The 22,710-nt window shown below is 39.6% G+C and overlaps 1 protein-coding gene across 3 annotated transcripts; it reads left to right on the plus strand.

The window, feature by feature from the left end:
* Positions 1-4,616: 4,616 nt before the first annotated feature.
* LOC128697568 (LON peptidase N-terminal domain and RING finger protein 3) lies at positions 4,617-21,934 on the plus strand. 3 transcript variants are annotated; one of them, XM_070093896.1, is made up of 9 exons: positions 4,617-5,273; positions 11,891-12,138; positions 12,273-12,516; positions 14,814-15,007; positions 18,770-19,068; positions 19,530-19,595; positions 20,091-20,244; positions 20,954-21,181; positions 21,796-21,934. In XM_070093896.1, exons 1-9 carry the CDS (start codon positions 4,694-4,696, stop codon positions 21,907-21,909), a joined length of 2,127 nt encoding a protein of 708 aa, XP_069949997.1. In that variant the 5' UTR covers positions 4,617-4,693; the 3' UTR covers positions 21,910-21,934. The 3 variants fall into 3 exon arrangements, with proteins under 3 accessions (XP_069949997.1, XP_069949999.1, XP_069949998.1); XM_070093898.1 differs by having other exon boundaries at positions 4,617-5,093; XM_070093897.1 differs by lacking the exon at positions 19,530-19,595.
* Positions 21,935-22,710: the final 776 nt, after the last annotated feature.

Below are 22,710 nucleotides of genomic sequence, written 5' to 3' on the forward strand. Positions count from 1 at the left end.
CATTTACTTTCTTTTGTACAAAAAATAAAATCCTGTCAATTACCTTTGTTTTAAATAACCATTTTCCTTTAATCCCCTTAAATTATTTTGGTTGTGGGTTTAGCATTTTTTTTTTTTTTTTTTTTTTTTTGGTGAGTATAGCATTTTTCAGGTGTGCCTTGATGCTGGTGAAATAACTTGTGATCCAACAGAAATTGACTCTGCCCTTCTCTAATCAGATTAGGTTACTTGATATTCTTCCATTATTACTGTATTTAGGGGAAGAACTAACCTATAAGTTATACAATATGTACTTGGGGAATGGGAAACAATCGAGTTCGATCCAAGGAAGGTGAGAAAAAGTGCAATTACAGTCTCATCAGCATCAAGGCACTTTCCTTGAGTAGACTTTTCATTCCCCTGGGCAGTGCTGTATGACCCTGCTGGGTTTAGTGCTTAGTTTTGATAATTGCAGGTCCTTTAAAACTACAAAAACTGGTTAAAAAAAAAAAACATTAAGAAAGGTATGGAAACACTGGGTTGGCAGGAGGTAGAGAATGGAGAGAAGCAGTTACTGCAACACCAAGTATGGTTTAAGTGTGCCATAAAGTGACGGTGAGAAATACTGCTATGAAAACCCCATGACACTTCATCCATGACTACTGAGCTTTATTAAGTATACAAAAAACGCATACACAGCCTTCTAAGGCAAACCAGCACCCAGAGGTCAGGCTCAGGAGAGGTCGGCTGTATAGTCCTTGTGGCTTAGCGCTTCTTTTTGATTATAATAATCAGGAGAGGTCATATGACATAAACAATGTGCAGGGAAAAGCCCACAGCAATGCCTTTTCAATCAGTCAATGGTGTATATCCCTTATGAATGTAGATCTTAAAATGGCTATTATTATTGTAGCTCTTATTGATTATAATTATTATTTCTGGTCAACACTGCCTTTCTAGCCAAAAATCTCTTCTTTTGCAGCCAGCTATGCCTTTTTCATTACTGCTGCTTTTTTTTTTTTATAATAATATGCCTTTTTCCCAGTCATCCATGCCAATTCCTTCAGCCTGCAAAGCCTTTTTTCCAGTGAACAACTATTTTTCCAGCCAGTGGCTAGTTTTCCAGTTTTGCAAATTCCAGCCATCAGTATGGGTTCTATATGGACTGGTTGTTAACCCCTGGATTGTGACCCCTGGATTGTGACCCCTGGATCGTGACCCCTGGATTGTGACCCCTGGATCGTGACCCCTGGATTGTGACCCCTGGGTTGTGACCCCTGGATTGTGACTCCTGGATCGTGACCCCTGGGTTGTGACCCCTGGATCGTGACCCCTGGGTCGTGACCCCTGGATCGTGACCCTTGGATCGTGACACCTGGATCGTGACACCTGGATCGTGACACCTGGATTGTGACACCTGGATCGTAACAAGCCAAAGGAAGAGCGTACTTGGAGGGTGTTTCAGGGTCAATGCCCCCTCGGCCCGGTCCATGACCAGGTCTCGCGGTGGTCATAAAACCAGAAGTTCCAGTTAGTGGGTCACCACATGACTTAAGATCCGTGTTAGGAAACACTTGTCCTGTTGTCTTACAGTACACCACTATCGCCACCAGATAATCACTGGCTTATTTCCAATGTGGTCCTCTCCCCCAGGATGCGACCCACAACAGTTGGCTAACACCCAGGTACCTACATAGTGCTAGGTGAGCAAGGGCAACAGGTATAAGGAAACATACACGTGTTTTCACCTGCATCAGGATCGAACCCTTGTCCTTATGTTGTGAACCGAAGCACCTCAAAGAAGGTTCCTTGATGCTGGTGAGGGGCTCTTGATCTAGGGAATTGGATCTGTGCTCCAGTTCCCTGAATTAAGCCTGAATACCTTCCACATCCCCCCCACAGGCGCTACATAATCCTACGGGTTTAGTGCTCCCCCTTTATAATAATGTGAACCGAAGGCGCTGCCACGGAAGCAATGTGTTACAGTGGCCCGTGGCCTGGTAGGCAACGCTCTCGCTTCACACACCCCTCAAGGAAGGTTCCTTGATGTTGGTGAGGGGCTCTTGATTTAGGGAATTGGATCTGTGCTCCAGTTCCCCGAATTAAGCCTGAATGCCTTCCACATATCCCCCCCAGGCGCTGTATAATCCTCCGGGTTTAGCGCTTCCCCCTTGATTATAATAATAATCTCGCTTCACACACTGTGTCCGTGGTTCGATCCCCGGAAAGGGTGAAAACATGGTGCGTGTTTCCTTACACCTGGGTGTTAGTGGACTGGTGTGGGTGGCATCCTGGGGAATAAGCTTGAGGACCACAATGGAAATAAGACCCGGTGGTCTGGTGGCTAAAGCTCCCGCTTCACACACGGAGGGCCCGGGTTCGATTCCCGGCGGGTGGAAACATTTGACACGTTTCCTTACACCTGTTGTCCTGTTCACCTAGCAGCAAATAGGTACCTGGGTGTTAATCGACTGGCGTGGGTCGCATCCTGGGGGACAAGATTAAGGACCCCAATGGAAATAAGTTAGACAGTCCTCGATGACGCACTGACTTTCTTGGGTTATCCTGGGTGGCTAACCCTCCGGGGTTAAAAATCCGAACGAAATCTTATCTTAATCTTATCTCACTGCACTGCATTGTTGGGTTATCCTGAGTGGCTAACCTTCCGGGGTTAAAAATCCGAACAAAATCTTACCTTGCGTGGTCACTGGTTACAATTAGAGGTTTTAATTCACGTTAAGTCCTATAAGCACCGTTTGAGCAGAAACAAACGTAAATTATATATATATTATATATATATATATATATATATATATATATATATATATATATATATATATATATATATATATATATATATATATATATATATATATATATATATATATATATATGTGTGTGTGTGTGTGTGTGTGTGTGTGTGTGTGACGCCCACTTGTCTACAAATTATTCATTATTTTACTTATTACTAATAAAATAAATGTTACTTGACTTAAGAAATCGTAATGACACGATTGCAAATAAACCATACCCCCGGCCGGGATTGAACCCGCGGTCATAGAGTCTCAAAACTCCAGCCCGTCGCGCTAGCCACTAGACCAGCTAGCCACAAATAAGATTCATCCAACTAGGTAAAAACTTGCATTTGTGGTCACAGAGGTGCCTGTGCTAACTTTCCTATGGTGTAGAAATATACCTAGTTGGATGAATCTTATTTGTGGCTAGCTGGTCTAGTGGCTAGCGCGACGGGCTGGAGTTTTGAGACTCTATGACCGCGGGTTCAATCCCGGCCGGGGGTATGGTTTATTTGCAATCGTGTCATTACGATTTCTTAAGTCATGTTGACGGCAGTGAAGGGACTTGAGCTAGAGTTCGCCACGGCCACGCTAGCTGGAGATTCGTCTGTAAAAACTTGCATTTGTGGTCACAGAGGTGCCTGTGCTAACTTTCCTATGGTGTAGAAATATACCTAGTTGGATGAATCTTATTTGTGGCTAGCTGGTCTAGTGGCTAGCGCGACGGGCTGGAGTTTTGATGGTTTATTTGCAATCGTGTCATTACGATTTCTTAAGTCATGCGGCAGTAAGGGACTTGAGCTAGAGTTCGTCACGGCCACGCTAGCTGTACATGTACAAGGTGCCTGTGCTAACTTTCCTATGGTGTAGAAATATACCTAGTTGGATGAATCTTATTTGTGGCTAGCTGGTCTAGTGGCTAGCGCGACGGGCTGGAGTTTTGAGACTCTATGACCGCGGGTTCAATCCCGGCCGGGGGTATGGTTTAAAATAAATGTTAACTGGTGTGGGTCGCATCCTGGGACACTGACCTAATTTGACCGACATGCGGAGCATAACAAGGGACTTTCTATATAGTAGTATGTCATTGTTGTCAGCTAGGACTGTATACCTTGTACATGTAAATAAAGATATTATTATCATATATTATCGCTGTATAGCCCTTGTGGCTTAGCGCTTCTTTTTGATTATAATAATAATAATAATATCATATTATATTGGTGGTACCTTGCGGCTGTTTTGTAATTATGGCCCCTCAAGGAAGGTTCCTTGATGTTGGTGAGGGGCTCTTGATTTAGGGAATTGGATCTGTGCTCCAGTTCCCCGAATTAAGCCTGAATGCCTTCCACATCCCCCCCCAGGCGCTGTATAATCCTCCGGGTTTAGCGCTTCCCCCTTGATTATAATAATAATTTGTAATTATGGTACATGTATGTTGAATAAAATCCAAAATGAAGGTTTACTAATACATTCTGTAACTCAGGATATCTGAGCTGTTATCAGTGCCCATCAAGGTAGGTTCCTTGATGCTGGTGAGGGGCTCTTGATCTTGGGAACTGGATCTGTGCTCCAGTTCCCTGAATTAAGTCTGAATACCTTCCACATCCCCCCCCCCAACACACAGACGCTGTATAATCCTACGGGTTTAGCGCTTCACCTTGATTATAATTATCAATTGTGTAAAGGACCCCAATGGAAGTCAGACTTTTTTCAGATGTGTCAAATAATTTGAATTTGGCGGGAGGTAAGGGCCCGGGGCGAGGCTAGCCAGCAGCCAATCAGCGACCAGGACTCAACACGTGATTATCAAGTTCACGTTGATGATGGTCAGTGTTACACTGACAGTGGTAGTGGGAGGTACAGTCTCTCCGCTCTACCCCTGTCATGAGACTACCTGCCTGCAGGAGCCTCACTCAAAGATGAATTTACCGTCAGAACCACCGGAGAGACCGACCCTCGGTCGGATCTTCTCCAGGGAAACATACGAGAGAACATTAAAGGAAAAAGGTCCAAACCCTGATGTGTATGTATGTTACGCCAGTTACCTGGCAGAAGTAGGACAAGTAATGGACAGCCTGGAGGTGCTGGCACACACTTACAAGTTATATACCATGACTACGGACAAGCTGGATCAGGTAGTCAGTAAAATAGTGGAGTACGTACGTCAGGACTGGCGTGAGAACGGTCACTGTGGCTACAGGAACGTGTTATCATGTCCGTGTTGCTGGGGTGTCCTTAACGACCCTATTACACTGCCCTGTGGACACACTTACTGCAGGAGGTGTCTCCTGAAGGAGGCACTCACCACCTGTCGTGTGTGTCAGTATAAACTGGCGAACTTGTCTAATATTAAGGTTAATGTGTTGGTGTGTGAGGTTGTGGGACGGTGGTGGGGGGGTGAGGTCAAGGGGGTGACCTTGAGGACACAAGGTAACAACCTTGTTAACAACCATAACTTACAAGCAGCTGTTGAAGTCTACAATCATGCAGCTGTATGTGGTCAGTACTACATCATCTGTCAGTCTTATTCATCATCATCCTCATCCCATTAATTACCTTAAAATGACTGATGTTAAGGGTTTTGGGGCGTCCATTATTTTGGTTTAGGGGAGGGTTTATTTCCGGGGTGATTTCCCCCCCCCCCAAGTGTGAGGGCTTTTTTAGGGTTATTTTTTACTTTATTTCCAGGTTTTTTTTGGGGGGTTATTGTTTACTTTATTCCTAGGTTTTTATATGGGGGTTATTTTTTACTTTATTCCCAGGTGTTTTTTTTGGGGGTTTACTTTATTCCTATTTTTTGGGGGGGGATATTGTTTACTTTATTCCCAGGTATTTTTTGGGGGTTTACTTTATTCCTAGTTTTTTGGGGGGTTATTTACTTTATTCCCAGGTGTTTTTTTGGGTGGTTGTTTATTTTATTCCTAGTTTTTTTTGAGGGTTATTTACTTTTTTCCTATTTTTTTTTTGGGGGGGGGGGTTATTATTTACTTTATTCCCAGGTCCTGTGAGAGTCCTTTAACTTAAGTTCAATATTTTCCACTTCCGTGGTCGGCGCTTTCGTCTGTGTATCAAATAATCTAGCATTCTTGAGGAGCTCGGTGATTCTTCGTCGTCTTCTGTAGAGGGAGCATCTTTCTCTCTCCAGTTTACTTCTTTCTTAGGGGAATATGCTTTGAATATACTTCAGCTGCCAGGAAGTTGATCCTTTTAAGGCACTTGTTTGGATCCATGTTATTTAAGATATCTTTCCAACATGTTTTATTTAAGACATGGTTCACCTGGTCCCAGTTGATGTTCTTGTTATTAAAGTTGTATTTGGTGAAGACGCCTTATAATAAAATAAAAGTTATTTCTTTGCTTAGGTTACAATGTGTGTTTACATATTATAATTTAATTGGAACAAAGAAAGCATTTCGGGCAGACTTGACCTAATACTTGTAGTCTACTTAAACAATGTTTGATAATTGTTCTTGTTTACCTGTACCTTATTTTTACCATGGCATGGATGTTATGTGTAATATAAAAGGTTAGCCAATGTCTATCCTGGGAAAGATAATGATCATGTTTTGCTATGCAAATGAATAAAAACAAATCGTAACCCACATACCCACTTACCGCACTCGAGTGTCTGTGGTTCGATCCCCGGCAAGTGTGGAAACATTGGGCGTGTTTCCTTACACCTGCTGTCCCCGTTCACCTAGCAAGCAAGTAGGTACCTGGGTGTTAGTCGACTAGTGTGGGGTCACATCCTGGGGGACAAGATTGAGGACCTCAATGGAAATAAGATATATGTATATATAAGATATATTTGGATTTAAATTAGATAATGGATTTAAATTAGATGTTTAGATTTAGAAAGGACATAAGAAAGTATTGGTTTGGAAATAGGGTAGTTGATGAGTGGAACAGTCTACCTAGTTGGGTTATTGAGGCTAGAACTTTGGGTAGTTTCAAATTTAGGTTGGATAAATACATGAGTGGGAGGGGTTGGATTTGAGTGGGACTTGCACATCAGAGCTTATTTCTTGGGTAGCATTGAAAATTGGGTTGGGCAGATGTTTTGTTAGTGGGATGAATTGTAAAGGACCTGCCTAGTATGGGCCAACAGGCCTGCTGCAGTGTTCCTCCTCTCTTATGTTCTTATGTTCTTATGTAGTCCCTTAATGATGCACTAACTTTTTGGGCTATCTTGGGTGGCTGACCCTCCGGGGTTAAAAATCCAAACAGAATCTTATCTCTTATCTTGCTCTAACTTGACTGTATCCACTGATATGTAAATAGTTTAAGATAAGATTTTGTTCAGATTTTTAACCCCGGAGAGTTAGCCACTCAGGATAACCCAAGAAAGGCAGTGAGTCATCGGGGACTGCCTGTCTTATTTCCATTTGGGTCCTCAGTCCTGTCCCCCAGGATGCGACCCACAACAGTTGACTAACACCCAGGTACCTTTTTGGTGCTAGATGAACGGGACAACAGGTGTAAGGAAATGCATTGAAATGTTTCCACCCCACCGGAAATCGAACCCGGGCCCTCCGCGTGTGAAGTGAGAACTTTGCCAGCCAGGCCACGGGGCCCCTTTGTTTACATTCTCTGTGATTGGCTAGGGTCACTGACTGACTTAAATACGTACTAATTGTTGCTTGCACCAACGAGCAGCATTTGGTTACAGCCTCCACTTCTTTCCACCACTGTACACACTGTAGTAATTTCCACATTTAAATCTTGCACCTTTTGAGTTTGGCATCATTCCCATAGGTCTTAGTGACCATCTTATCACTTATTGTACTAGCAAAATCATTAAAGAATGGATAGGCCAGCATAAGGCAATAAGAATGAGATCAACTTGAAACTACAGTAAAGACACTAATAGGCAAGCTACAAAACTGCCTGAACTGTAATAAAACGATGCAGAGATGTAAGTGATGCCAGGGAAAAATTTGGAACCATAGTCACTGCCATCCTTGATGTTGCACTGATGAGAGAGAAAAATTAAAACAAAAACAAAAATAATCCACACACAGGAGAATCATACTTATGGCGACGTTTTAGTCCAACTTGGAATAGTTATTTGTGTATTGTTTCAGTAATGGTATTGTGCCTTTTTATTCTTTAAAAGAACCAACTCAAGATAACTAGCAAGATTCTAGGCATTATAGTTAATAGACATAAAAGTAGCAATTGGAAACCTTAAGACAATGTTTTACTTATACATTGGTCTTTTTCAAGTCTGATAAATTATTCCTGGTGGTAGCACAATATAGGAAAACTTAGGAACATAGTCAGGTATAAATACAAGAATTATTGAATAGTACCTCAGAAGGTTTACAGCTCCATGTTCGGTAGATCTTAAAATACGTATATTGTCGTAGTGAGTAGTAGATTGGCAAGTAGTAGTACTGTTAGTGGTAGTGGTATCATCATCGTACCGAGTGGTGAGTAGTTCTCGACAGTGCTATGTTTATCAACTATTTCTAAGGGTTTGGCCAATTGAAAGCCTCTTAGGTTCTTATTAACTATGTTGATTGTCATGATGAAGTTGGTTTCAAAATATAATTTCTTTTATATGTCACCTCCTTTTACAGCTAGTTTTGCATCAGACAATTTCATCAAATGGTTGTAAGAGTTTGTCATGGATGCTTGCATTGCTCAGTATGCTTGTGTTCATTGATAGGAGTTTATAGATGTCTGGTAGTTTCACCAATACAGTGGAACCCCGCCTTACGATATTAATCCGTTCCTGAGAGCTCATCATAAGCTGAAATTATTGTAAGACGAATTAATTTTCCCCATAAGAAATAATGGAAATCAAATTAATCTGTGCAAGGCACCCCAAAGTATGAAAAAAAAAAATTTTTACCACATGAAATATTAATTTTAATACACAAAAACTGAAGAAGGCATGCACAATTACTACTCTACTAAGAATAGAATACATGACACTTACCTTTATTGAAGATCTCGTGATGATTGATGGGATGGGAGGAAGGGAGAGTGTGGAAGTTGTTATTGTTTAGAAGGGGAATCCCCTTCCATTAGGACTTGCAGTAGCAAGTCCTTTTCCGGGGTTACTTCCCTTCTTCTTTTAATGCCACAGGACCAGCTTGAGTCACTGGACCTCTGTCGCACAACAGATCTGTCCATAGAGCTCGGTACCTCCCGTTCCTTTAAGACTTTCCTAAAATGGGCCATAACATTGTCATGGTACAGGTTGCCAACACAGCTTGCAGTAGCTGTGTCGGGGTGATTTTCATCAGCAAAGGTATGCAGTTCAACCCACTTTGCACACATTTCCTTAATCTTTGAAGTAGGCAACTTTCTCAATTTCTCTCTCCCCTCCTCTGAAGCAGTTTCCTCAAGTCTGGCCTCTTGCTGTTGAAGATGATCTTGCAGCTCATCAGTGGTTAGTTCTTCATTGTCGTCCTCCACCAACTCTTCCACATCCTCCCCACTAACCTCCAACCCCAAGAACTTCCCCAATGCCACAGTGGTTTCCACAACTGGCGTACACTTCTCAGGATTAGCCCCAAACCCTTCAAAATCCCTTTCTTCTACACATTGTGGCCACAGTTTCTTCCAAGCAGAGTTCAAGGTCCTCTTAGCCACTTCTTCCCAAGCCTTACCTATAAGGTTTACAAAACTGAGGATATTAAAGTGATTTTTCCAAAACTCTCTTAGTCAATCGAGTGTCTGAGGTCACTTCAAAGCACTTTTGAAACAGCTTTTGTGTAGTTTTTTTGAAGTTTGAAATGACCTGCTGGTCCATGGGCTGCAGGAGAGGAGTGGTATTAGGAGGCAAAAACTTGACCTTAATGAAGTTCATGTCCCCAGAAAGTCGCTCTGCCAAGTCTGAAGGATGACCAGGAGCATTGTCTAATACCAGGAGGCACTTAAGGTCCAATTTCTTTTCCATTAGGTAATTTTTCACAGTGGGGGCAAATGCATGGTGCAACCAGTCATAGAAAAAGTCCCTGGTGACCCATGCCTTACTGTTTGCCCTCCACAGCACACACAAATTAGCCTTGGGACATTGTTTTGCCTGAACACACTGGGAGTTTCAGAGTGATACACCAATAAAGGCTTCACTTTGCAATCACCACTAGCATTAGCTAAGCCTGTCTTTCATAGGCTTATGTCCTGGGAGTGCCTTTTCCTCCTGAGTAATGTAGGTCCTGCTTGGCATTTTCTTCCAAAATAGGCCTGTTTCATCGCAATTAAACGCTTGTTCAGGTTTCAATTCTTCACTGTCTATGTACTCCTTGAATTCCTTCACATATTTTTCAGCCGCTTTTTGGTCCGAACTGGCAGCCTCACCATGCCTTATCACACTATGTATGCCACTACGATTCCTAAATCTCTCAAACCAACCTTTGCTGGCCTTAAATTCACTCACATCACCACTAGTTGCAGGCATTTTTCTAATTAAATCGTCATGCAACTTTCTAGCCTTTTCACATATGATCGCTTGAGAGATGCTATCTCCTGCTATCTGTTTTTCGTTTATCCACACCAATAACAGTCTCTCAACATCTTCTATCACTTACAATCTCTGTTTCGAAAACAAACTTGCACCTTTTGCAAGAACAGCTTCCTTGATTGCCGTTGTGTTGGCCAAGATAGTAGCGATGGTTGATTGGGGTTTGGTATACAACCTGGCCAGCTCTGAGACACACACTCCACTTTGGTACTTAGTAATTATCTCTTTCTTCATTTTCATAGTAATTTTCACCCTTTTTACCACAGGGTTGGCACTAGAAGCTTTCCTGGGGCCCATGGTGACTTTTTTTGCAGCTACAAGCACTAAAAACACTGTGATAATATGAAATGTACCGAATGTATGCTTAGATTTATCCTCACTGGCTGGCTTGTAAACACTGGCACCCACGGGGCAGATGAGGCCACGCGTGGAACGTGTCCTGGACGAATCACGTAAGGCGAGTTTTTTATCGTGAGGCGAGGCAAAATTTTTGCCTTCAAATGCTTCGTATGGCGGATTTAACGTAAGGCGATGCGTTCGTAAGGCAGGGGTCCACTGTATATGCCTTGCTACAACCTCCACATGGGATTTTGTGAACTCCAGTATTTGGTCTGGTTGTGACTGCTGTAATTGTGTGCCATAGTGTCATGAATAGTGATTAGAGGTTGACAGCTACTTTATAATAATAATCTTTATTTATACAAGTACATGTACAAAGTGTACAGGCCTAGCTGACATCAATGACAAACTACTATGTAGAAAAGCCCTTGTTATGCAGAGCATTTCTGGCAAATTAGGTCAGTTTCATTACAGGATGAGATCCACATCAGTCGACTAACACCCTATTAGGTGAACATTGACAGCAGATGCTTTAAGGAAACACATCCGAATGTTTCTAACTGTACCAGGGATCAACCCTCGGACCTCAGTGTATGAGCTAAGTGCACTAGCAATCGAGCTACAGGACACTTTATTGTTGGTTTGGCTAAACATTTTTGTGGTACAACTTTACTAGTGGGGAAGACTAAATGTGTCTTTTGCTGTCGGCTCTAGGAGTACTTAGGATATTTTTGACTTTGTCCATGATTTAGAATAAAATATGAAGGGTTTAGTAGATTTCTGAAAGTATTTTTGATAGTTTTGTACTTGTCTTTCAGAAAATTGGAACTACAAAATTAATCTTTTTCATTGTTAACATGGAGCCAATAGTCAATTGTTGATTATGATTATCACTATCCCATTACATTTTTTTCATTAGGTGGAGAGGTACGTTACTTCAGACCTCCAGTGTTAGGCAAGCGCTGGAATACCCCAGTGTCATGACTAGGATGCCCAGGTTAGGTTCTATATTATGTCTAAGGAGTTAGGATATGCATGATTTGCCTAAAGCCAAACTACTTTTTTTTTTCCATGTTCTCTGTTTTCATACCATAGTACAATAAAGTACAGTAGTATTATAGCCTTCAAGGTCGTCATTTGCATTGAGAAAACACGAGTGCTGGCATGCATTTTTAATCTGTTGGCATATTTAACCACAGTACTAGCATAGAGGGAGACATTTAAAAACTTGCCAGTTTAGTTATATTGTGAAGAGATTTCTTAAAAATTTCTTGTTCATTTAATGTTTTCTTTCCTTGGACAGCTCCCCAAGATCACCTACTGCTGAGCAACCGTTCTCATGTCCTCCACACCCTGGGATGTGCAGAGGAAGCTCTTAGAGATGCTGAGGCTGCGGTCAGGTGTCGTCCTGAATGGGCGAAGGGGTATTTTAGGAAAGCCGTTGCTTTGACATCGCTTGGCCGTTTTGAAGATGCTTTTATATCTTTCTTACAGTGTGCTGTTCTTGAGGAGTTCAACAGCTTACAGAGCATCAAAGATGAGATAGCAAAGGTTCTTATCGTTTGTATAGCATCTTAATATTTTTACTATTTGTTCAGTGAAATTTATTATATAAATGTTTAAATACTGTGATAAATATGACTATAAATTAATGAAGAGATATTTTAATAAATGTTTGGTTGCAGGCATTGCATCGGTTATTAAAACGACTAACATCCAGTTGGGGGTTTAGTATGGATGGACGAAGTAGCCATCACTGTCACTCTTATTTTCCTAGTCCAACGTGTTCTGTCCCTCCTGAATCGGATTCAGAGGACAGTGAAGATGGTAGACAGCAGTATCTGTCCGGGACTTCTGCTCTTCCTGAAAAGGTCCCTCATCTCAGAAAAGTATTAGAAAAGTTTAAACACGAAATGGAAAAGAACAAAAGTTAGTTGCTCTCATTTTTAGTAATCTTTAATTTTTTGTAGAATGCATATCAGTGTTTTTTACCTATGGTATGTTCAGAGCTTTTATCCCCTTAACCATTGTAATTTTTTTGTTTTTTGTAGGTTAGGCAGAAAAATTTCTATACAGTACATAAAATCATAACTTTCCAAATTAACAAATAACCTGTACTTAGGAGAGGAACCTTTTGATGATGTTTCAACCCATCTTGGGCTCTTGTCGAGTCACAACCAAGGTGAGAAAATGAAAGAAGAGTGGAAAACACGTAGGGAGGGGGTGGTGGTAGCAGTAGTGAAAGAATTGTTAATAATAATAATAATAGTAGTTAGGGGTATGCCATAGTATTTGTATTGGTGGGTATTGGTTAATTTGATGGTAGTATTGCCCTAAAATTGAGCATCATTATCGGCAAAATATTTTAGTATAGTTGTATCACTAGTAGTTTAAGTGTATAAGAGCAAGAGAACAGAGGAGCACTGTAGGAGATCTGTGTTATAGGCTTCCCTCTATGCCTTGTCCTTTCTAATGTTTACATGGAGTACTTCAAAACTGTTCTGTTGCCTACTGTTGGTACATCCTCTTGAGCTTTGTTGATGTCTTTGCTCTTTGGCCACATCTTTTCTTCCCAGCTCATTCTCTCGCCTTGGCTAGCTTTCTTATTTCATTAACTCTGCTTACTTGTATGCTAAATGGACTACTGTCCCAAACTCACTTCTGTGAAATCTACTGTTCTTTGCCTTCCTTACATTTCCAGTGTTCAAAATGTTAACCATACCCTTTGTCCTCTAGATATCAAACTCTCTTTTTGTCAAACTTATACCCTTTATAGTATTGCAGTTCATACTTGTCACTAATTCTTCCAGTATCTAATCTGTTTGCTGCCCCTCTTGTCCTCTCCAATACTTCATTGAAACTGGCTGCTTCCTTTCTGACAGACTTAGAGCACAAAATTGTTTTCCTTGCCAACTCTAGTCCTCTTTTCTGCTGTATTAGACATGACAGCCATCCTATTAACTGGTCCTCTGCTAAAACTATCTTACCTTCACAAGATGCGATCTTGGTAAGTAAGACACATTGGCAACATTTAGGCATCTTTACTCCGAATATTTGGAACAAAGATGCCTAAATGTTGCCAATGTGTCTTACTTACCAACTTGTCGGTATTGTATACTATTTTGATATTCAAGATGCGATATGTCGAATCACCTCTCATACACAGCATCCTAACATGAATCTTAATTCTAGTTTTGTTTTTGTAGAAAGCTTCAAAGCACTCCTAAGATGACCTAACTTTTACCTCCTTTTCTTCTTTCCTCTTGACCTGTCTTCTGTATTTCTTTTGTCTTAAGTCTTAACTGACTTCTTACTGCCCTCTATATTCCTTCCTTTTCTCTCCCTTTTTTTGGGTCAGAAGGCCTACTGCAGTTCTTCTCTGCCTTCTTGAAGATGGGTGGTAGCATTGAGATGCTTTGATATCCACTACTTTGAGATGCAGTTTCTCTCATTACTGTGACTAGTCTTGCATGTTGTGGGCCTGTAGATATCCTGCAGTGTTCCTCTATTCTTTTGCTGTTACTACTGCTGATACTGTTGTTATAGCCCATTCTTTTACTAGTACACTCCACTCTTAGTTATACAATTTATGCTACCATTACTACTGCTCTGTTACTACCACCACTGTTGTTGCCTTTACTACTACATGTACTGCTATTGCTGCTAATGTTACTAACAATCTTTCCCTCTTTGTCCTCCTCTCCCTCACCCTTTCCCACCTCCACTCACCCCTCTCCCATACACCATCCCTCTTTGTCTTCCATTCTCATCCTCTCCCCATCCCTTCCACCTCTCCTTACTTGACCTGTTTCCAAACCTTCTCTCATTTTCTTGCCTCATTTATGACTCAACAGTGGCCCAGAATGGACCAAAATATTGTCAGTTTCTCTCCTAAGTGTGTGTTATTTGTGAATTGTTCCAGCCATGATATTGTCTTTTTATTCTTCATAACTTTCTCAATCTTTTAGACAATTTGCAAACAGATCATAGTTGTGGATCCTATGAAAGTAATTTTTACCCTTTGAAAGATCCTGGTGACTTCATATCTTTACACTTCATTAAGTGCTATCATCTGTTATGCCCACTTGTTATTCTTAGATAAATAGATTGGTTTATTAAATTAATAAAGTGAAGAATCTTAGACTCTTACTCAAGAAATACTGACTGTATGGTAATAAAAATTACAGTATTCAACTTATAATGTGAACATTGTTTCTGTTTTGCAGAGGCTAGTACTGGTTATGTTCGTTGTATAGATCTTGACAAATTGGATAAGAATGACTTCGAATGTACATTATGCTTTCGTTACTTGTATGAGCCTGTTACAACTCCCTGCGGTCACTCTTTCTGCCGTACCTGTTTGGACCGCTGTCTTGATCACTCCACAAATTGCCCCCTCTGCAAGACCTCTATCAGAGTGGTATGTGCTGGGAAATAAAAATTAGAGAAATATTTATAATATATATATGTTTCTTTTAATGGATTGGCTTTTTTTTCACCTAGACAAGGATTACAAAATAAGCAAATGCATTCACCATCACTTGCTTGCTAGCTGCGTTTTAAAGAGGCTAGAGATAACATTGTTCAGTTTTAACGCACTAAATTCCAGCATCCCTGTCAAGCAATGTTCTTCCCTCCTAAAGTAATGTTTAGCCAGTTTTCATGAATCTTTCTTTCAATGCATCGGCCGTATCCCACTGAGGCGGGGTGGCCCAAAAGGAAAAACAAAAGTTTCTCCTTTTACATTTAGTAATACATACAGGAGAAGGGGTTACTAGCCCCTTGCTCCTGGCATTTTAGTTGCCTCTTACAACACGCATGGCTTACGGAGGAAGAATTCTGATCCACTTCCCCATGGAGATAACAGGAAATAAACAAGAACAAGAACTAGTAAGAAAATAGAAGAAAACCCACAGAGGTAGGCGTGTGAGTGTGTGTGTGTTTTGCCGAATAGGCAGAACTTGCGATCTTGGCTTAAATAGCAACGCTCATCTTGCCATATAGGACAAGCTAAAATTTGTTTATGCAATAATTTCGCCAAAATCGTTCTGAACCTAATGAAAAAAATATATTTCACTGTGTTTGTTTAGTATTAAATTATTGTAAACAAATCTAAAATATATTTAGTTGGGTTAGGCTAAAATAAATTGCTCTTGTTATAATAAGGTTAGGTAAGTTTTCTAAGATTCTTTTGGTGCAAAATTAAAATTTTTTACATTAACATTAATGAAAAAAATACATCTTTAAACGTATAAGAGAAAATTTCAGAAAGGACTTAATTTTAAATGAGTTCTTGCTAATTGACCAGTTTTACATATTCGGCACGACATATATATATACATATGCAATAAGATCACAGTAAACAGGTGATTTCAGAATATGCAAAACCTACAAATAAACCTACAAATAACTGTTCCTATGTCCACTATTATTCCTCACATCAAGATAGAGTCAAACTGTCTGTTTTCTCATCAATGTTTTTGAGAGCTTTACGAATTTGTAGTCCTGAGTTCATAGATGAGGAAATATCCAAAATTTATGAAATAGGTAATGATTTAAAATACCCAAGAAATGTAATTGATAAATCTTTTAAAGTTGCTAGAAATACTTTTTACAATCCAAAAAGGGACAGCCAGCCTTATTCAACTAAAAATATGTTGGTTCTCCCTTACCATGAAAACTTGGTTGATATGCCTTCTCTTCTTAAGACTTTTAATATTAAAGTTGTATTCAAAAATCTTGATACAGTAAAAAAACTTTTGATAAAGAATTCCCCCCAAAATGCTGATGGATGTGTCTATAAGATTCCTTGTAAAATTTGCGATAAAGTTTATTACGGTCAAACTGGTAAAAATCTCGAACTAAGATTAAAACAACATAAATATAGCATTAGAACTGGACAAGATTTCAATGCTCTATTTATTCATGCAAGAGATTTTAACCATCCAATTGATTTTCAAAAAGTTGAGAAAGTAGTATCAAGCAAGTCCATGGTCGACAGGAATATACATGTAATTGAATCTTGTTTCATAAAAAGCAGTTTTGACAATAATATGAATATTTCCTTTGGTTTATATAAATTAGATCCATTTATAATTAATAGAATTTGGGAAGAATTTAATAATACACTGGACAAATAATTTTTAAATTTTCTTGGGTAGAATAGTTTGTGGGTGAGTTGTGCAAAGGACCTATCCAAGTTGGGTCGGCGCGCGTCAGGTGTTTAACCGTTGTGGGATCTGATAGTGAGGTGCTGGCCAGACCCCTTATATAGCTTCCTTGGATGCTTTACTTTCATAGTTCCTTGATAATGTGAGTAGTCACGAAAGCGCTTGGAATTTCTCTATTCTTTCAGAGTGGTTGTTTTGCATATATACATATATATATATATGCATGCATGCTTGTACATGTATGTGTAGTTTGACCTAAGTGTAAGAAGTAGTAGCAAGATGTACCTGAAATCTTGCATGTTTATGAGACAGAAAAAAGACACCAGCAATCCTACCATCATGTAAAACAATTACAGGTTTCCATTTTACGCTCACTTGGTAGGACGGTAGTACCTCCCTGGGCGGTTGCTGTCTACCAACCTACTACCTAGGAGTTTTCATGAATACCTTAATAAATATTATATGCCATGCTCCTATGCTAATGATATGTCAGAGTCCAAAGACCACTTGTTTTCACTCTCTTGGATTTAATATGCCCTCCTAAACCAATTTTGAAATTTTGAAATTCCCATCTCACAACCTCAGTCCATTCCTTCTTCACACATCCCCTACACCTTTCATTAACCCCCAGGTTCAAGCATCCTCTCAATCAGCTTATCTTGTTCATTCTCTACATAACTAAACCATCTTAACCCCTCTTCTGCTCTTCTAATTACAGTATATACAATTCATTCTACCAGTCGCCTTACTTATTCTTCGTAGTATACAACTAAATGGCATGCTGCTGACAATAGTGAGTAAGACACTTGCAGAACAAGCTTTTACATGGAAAACATTTTGAGCTGTTAAGAAGAGAAAACAGTCCTATTGATGGCTCCCTATCTTCTTTCGTACTCTCCTTTCCCTGAAAACTCTTGCCCATTCTCTCCCCCCCCCCCCTTGAAAAGTTTGTGAATTCCCATACCCTCATCTATTTAGATCAGGAGTGGGGACCTTTTTATGTTGGAAGGCCACATTAAAGTTAGCTGTAATCTGATAAGGTCACATTAAAGAAATTTTGATTAGATATACCGCAAAATGTCAGTTATTTTGTAAAAAGTCAATTATTATATAATAACTTCAAGAAAAATAATTCATTTAGAAGGCTGCACTTAACCTTTAAACTGTCCAAACGTAGATCTACGTTTGCATCGCTAGTGCTCCGAATGTAGATCTACGTTTTTTTTATATCTAAAAGCATGTAAAATAAAACGTAGATCTATGTTCGGAGCCCTAGCAGTGCAAATGTAGATCTACGTTTGGACAGTTGAAGGGTTAGTGCCCTAGAAGGCTGCAGGTTCCCCACCCCTGATTTAGACTGGGTCATCATCTGTTTGCAGGAGACTAAAGCCTGGGACACCCATGTTATCCCTGGATATTGCACATGCATTTTATGCGTTCTTCCCTCCCTACTGAATAACTACTACTATCCTGCTGCATGCTCAGGTATAGGTGAGCGTTGGTTCTCGGTTTCCCAGGCAACTGCTTTTTTGCAGTGAGGAGGAGGCTAGATTTGGAAACAATAGACAAAAAAAGTCCTCTGGTTGCATTATTATTATTATTATAATCAAGGGGGAAGCGCTAAACCCGGAGGATTATACAGTGCCTGGGGGGGGGGGGATGTGGAAGGCATTCAGGCCTAATTCAGGGAACTGGAGCACAGATCCAATTCCCTAAATCAAGAGCCCCTCACCAACATCAAGGAACCTTCCTTGAGGGGCCTCTGGTTGCAGAATTGTTCATTATTGTTACAATTATGGCAAAGTAATCTTTTCTCTATCTATCACCACTACCAATTAGTTCATTAAATAGGGGGTTTCCTGTATAGCCATTTAGCACTTCTGAGTGTAAATGAAAAAAATTAACATTGTATAATAAGCTAATGAATGACTGATAGAACATTTTGTTTAAATTTCTGTTGGTGTATATTTTAATAAATTAAAAGTCTAATTTTATAATTTATTTATTTTCAGTACCTGGCAGAACGACGGTCAGCAGTTACAGAATTCATTGAGGTAGCTATGAAAACTGTTATGCCAAATGAATGTGTAGAAAGAAAAAGGCAACATGAAGAAGAGATGGATGAGCTTGCTGCTGCAGGCAAGGATCCCCATCATGAAATTCCCATATTCATTGCAACTCTAGCTATACCAACTATCTCCTGTCCCTTACACGTATTTGAACCACGTTACCGGCTAATGATCAGGCGGTGCATGGAGTCTGGTACGCGGGAGTTTGGAATGTGTATGCCTTTGGAGAATGGTGAGAATGGGTATGTCAATCATGAGTTTCATTTAAGTACACTATACAGTACTTAAGAATAAATAATGTTTTAATTTAAAATACACAAGTGCTAGGAAGAGTTAATACATAAATGAAAAATTTAATAGTTTGCTATGAAGTGTTTTTATTAAGGCTTTCCCTTCATGGGAAATTCCTTAACACTGTGAGGGGTTCTTGATCCAGGGAATGAAATCTGACCTATGCTTCCTTAGATTGAATTTTGTTTTGTGTATCCCCAGGTACTGTATGACTAATTCAGACTTAGCACTTCCCCATGGATACAGTGATAATGTATTAAGCTTCAAACTTAAACAACTTCTGTATATGGATATATAACAGTTATCTTTGGTTTTAGAAAGAAAAGGATTTATATTGTATAAAGTTGTATGATCAGTCATGTTCTTGGCATTTATAATGTGAATGTTCATGCTTTCATTTAATTATATACAGGTATAATTTGGGTCACCCTGCCTCAGTGGGAGATGGCCAACATGTTAAACAAAAAATTTACACTTGGTAGGTTAAACTTTTCCATAACTGGCATTAATGAATTTAGTTCCTTTAACAAAATTCACCAATCAGTTACTTGTATAATAGGAAAATAAAGGGCTATAAATTAAAATTACCAGGCTCACTTCAGTCTTTGTGGCTTCTCATAAACATGTGCTGTGTGACCCTTGTGGGTTATTGTTTCATTTAATTACAATAATTAACATGAGGATGAAGATGAGATATTGTTCAGGGTCAGATGCTTCATATTCATTAATTATAAAAGAGGGTTAATTTTTATAGTAGCAGCAAAAGGAGCTCTCTGATTTACAGTATTCATTAATGTTGGGTTTTATGTACCTATCAAGAACATTAATACATTAACTTGATGTTTTAAGTTTGCTTATGAGCTAAGAATTTGCTCTTAAACCTTTAATATCAGTATTAAAAAATTCTTGCTGATATTTGAAACTGGTAGTGTTTTATCAAAACTAACATGTATCCCCCCCATCCTTTCTTTAGTTATGCTGACTTCGGCACAATGCTAGAGATTAGAGATATAGAGTACACACAAGATGGCAGGTCCATTGTCAATACAGTGGGTTCAAGAAGGTTTAAGATTGTCAGCAAAAATGTCAAAGATGGATATAATACTGCATCTGTAGAATTTCTACAGGTTAGTACTTAATTAGTCTTATGTATGGTTACATAACACATATTTTGTTGCAAAAGACAAGACTGGAACAGATAGAAAAGTCTTAAAATATCAGTTGATACTGTATTTCATCTCATTATAAGAATAGTTAAGAGGAGGCAGTTCTGGGCTGTATTCTCAAGTAAATGCCTTGAGCTTTAATGCTGAATTAAAGATTATTCTGCATTGGAACATAAATACAAAAGTGAGAAATGAAAGGAGAATGAAATATGCTCAATGACTGTACAAAAGTTTCTTAAAAAAAATTTGTGCAGTTTAGTTTTTGATACCATTAAAAACTTGTTTACAGAGCTGGCAATGGGAGTATAAATAGACATTCTTGATTGGCTATTTTGTGAGATAATGAAGGTGGTAGCGATAAAGTGAAGGTGGTGGAGAGGGGAATGTGGTGTTGATAATAAGATGGTGAGGGAAGGTGATACTGATAACGTGGAGAGGTGAAAGTGGTATTGGATAAGGTGGAGAGAGAAATGCATCTGAATTCAGACAGCAAATTTTTACACTGATCAAATTGAAGATTCAATTATAGTAGGTATACCAACCTAAGCGGTCAGAAAAGTAATTACTTTTTTTGGTCAAAATCAACCTTTCCCTACTAATCCATATTTTTCAGGTATTTTCTACTAGAAATTGTTGAAATATGGTATGTAATAATAATTTCCATTTGCAGGACGATACCATACCTTCAGACAGTTTGGTAGAAATTCATCGCCTACATGACACTGTACACCAGCTTGCATCTCATTGGTTTGACTCCATTGAGTCCACAACAAAAAGAAGAATCCTTAGCCATTATAGTCTCATGCCTTCTGTTGAGGGAGAATATTGGACTATACCAAATGGCCCAGCTTGGATGTGGTGGATTGTAGCCATTCTTCCTCTTGATTCTCGCATACAGGCAAGATAGTTTTCTTTCTGAAGTTTTATGTTGTACTGTATTGTGTATATTGCTTCCCCATGAATATAATGTACAGTACTGTACTGTATCAATAAGTTATAGTATTAATTTTCTTTGAGTACAATAAACATCTGATAAAATGGATTAATGGGGAAGGGGGAAGAGATGTTGGCTTAAGTGAAAAATATGTTATATTGAACATTAAGTCTACAATTCTTTAGCTGACTAGTTGGGCTGGGCTGGGTTGGGCTTACTCGCTCTTCCTTGCCCTGTCTGAGCTTGTATACAGTTATTTTGTCTCTGGCAACGTAATTTCTAGTTGGACACAAGAGGCTTTTGTCTATCACCACACTGAAAATGGACAGGTCCTGGACAAAGCCTGGACCATAGAAACCTGCAATTAAGCAGAGTTGGACATCTGTTTGATATAGCAAATTTGATCCACTTTGTGGCTTTTTCAATTGATCCTTTTTCTGGCAAGATTTTTTGTTCATTTTATCTGACATGTGCTTTATAGGGGTCCATTTTATTGGATGTTTACCGTACTAGTTTTACTTTTTTGTGAAGTACTGTACCAGTTATATCTTACACTTTTAAATGGTTTCTCTTCACAGCTGTCCATCTTGCGTGAGACGTCATTACTTCGTCGCCTCGAAGTTATCCATAAAATACTTCGCTGTGTTATAATCCAGCAGTGTGATCGGCCAGCAGTTACTGCCTCTCAGTGACTAATTATACCTTTGATACTGATGAGTTTTGAGAGTTTTTCTACTCCCAGAGCCTAGCCCTGCCTGGGCCAGGTTTGTCTGCAGTTTGCCTGGTCAACCAGGCCATTGCTGCTGGCAGCCTGTTGGGTCACATAATCATCACAGCCTGGTTGATCTGACAGTAAAGATACTTGTCCAGTTTCCTCTTGAAAACTTCTACACTTGTCCTAGCAGTGCTTGATATTTTCTGGTAAGATATTGAATTGTCCGGGACTATGAATGTTGATAGTGTTGTCTGTTGTGCCCAAGGCACCCCTGTCTTTTATTAGGTCTATCTTTCACTTCCTCCCATCTCTCTCACTCGAGTATGTCATGGCAATGTACAGATTTGGGACCAAGCCCACAAGTACAGCCTTTCCTCATTTAACGATAGAGTTCTGTTTCTAAGACTATGTTGGTAAACGAATTCATTGCTAAGTGAGGAGGATACTGTAATGGTAGTGGGTGTGTCACCCATCTTTGATATTGTTTTAATGTCACCTTTGCACCATTTATAACATTCCTGGTATATTTTTAAATGTTCATACAGTAGTGTACTGTATATTGTAATAAATGGAATAGAGGAAATCAGCTCTGATATACATTATTTAGGGATGCATACAGTGGACCCCCGCATACCGTTGGCCTTACATAACGTTAAATCCGCATACCGCTACATTTTATCACTAAGATTTTGCCTCGCATTCCGCTAAAAAACCCGCTCAACGCTGTTCGTCTGAGACGCGTCTATGTGCGGCCTGAGCCACGCTCACATGTTCCGCC

This window comes from Cherax quadricarinatus, chromosome 44 (genome assembly GCF_038502225.1).
Source record: "Cherax quadricarinatus isolate ZL_2023a chromosome 44, ASM3850222v1, whole genome shotgun sequence".
In the NCBI taxonomy this organism is placed as follows: Eukaryota; Metazoa; Arthropoda; class Malacostraca; order Decapoda; family Parastacidae; genus Cherax; species Cherax quadricarinatus.

Bases quoted from the DNA above. Each gene is read 5' to 3' on its own strand.
- LOC128697568 (XM_070093896.1), top strand. From the start codon at position 4,694: ATGAATTTACCGTCAGAACCACCGGAGAGACCGACCCTCGGTCGGATC. The intron at 19,069-19,529 runs GTATGTCAATCA...AATTATATACAG, and splicing joins TTGGAGAATGGTGAGAATGG to GTATAATTTGGGTCACCCTG. The intron at 19,596-20,090 runs GTAGGTTAAACT...TCCTTTCTTTAG, and splicing joins AAACAAAAAATTTACACTTG to TTATGCTGACTTCGGCACAA.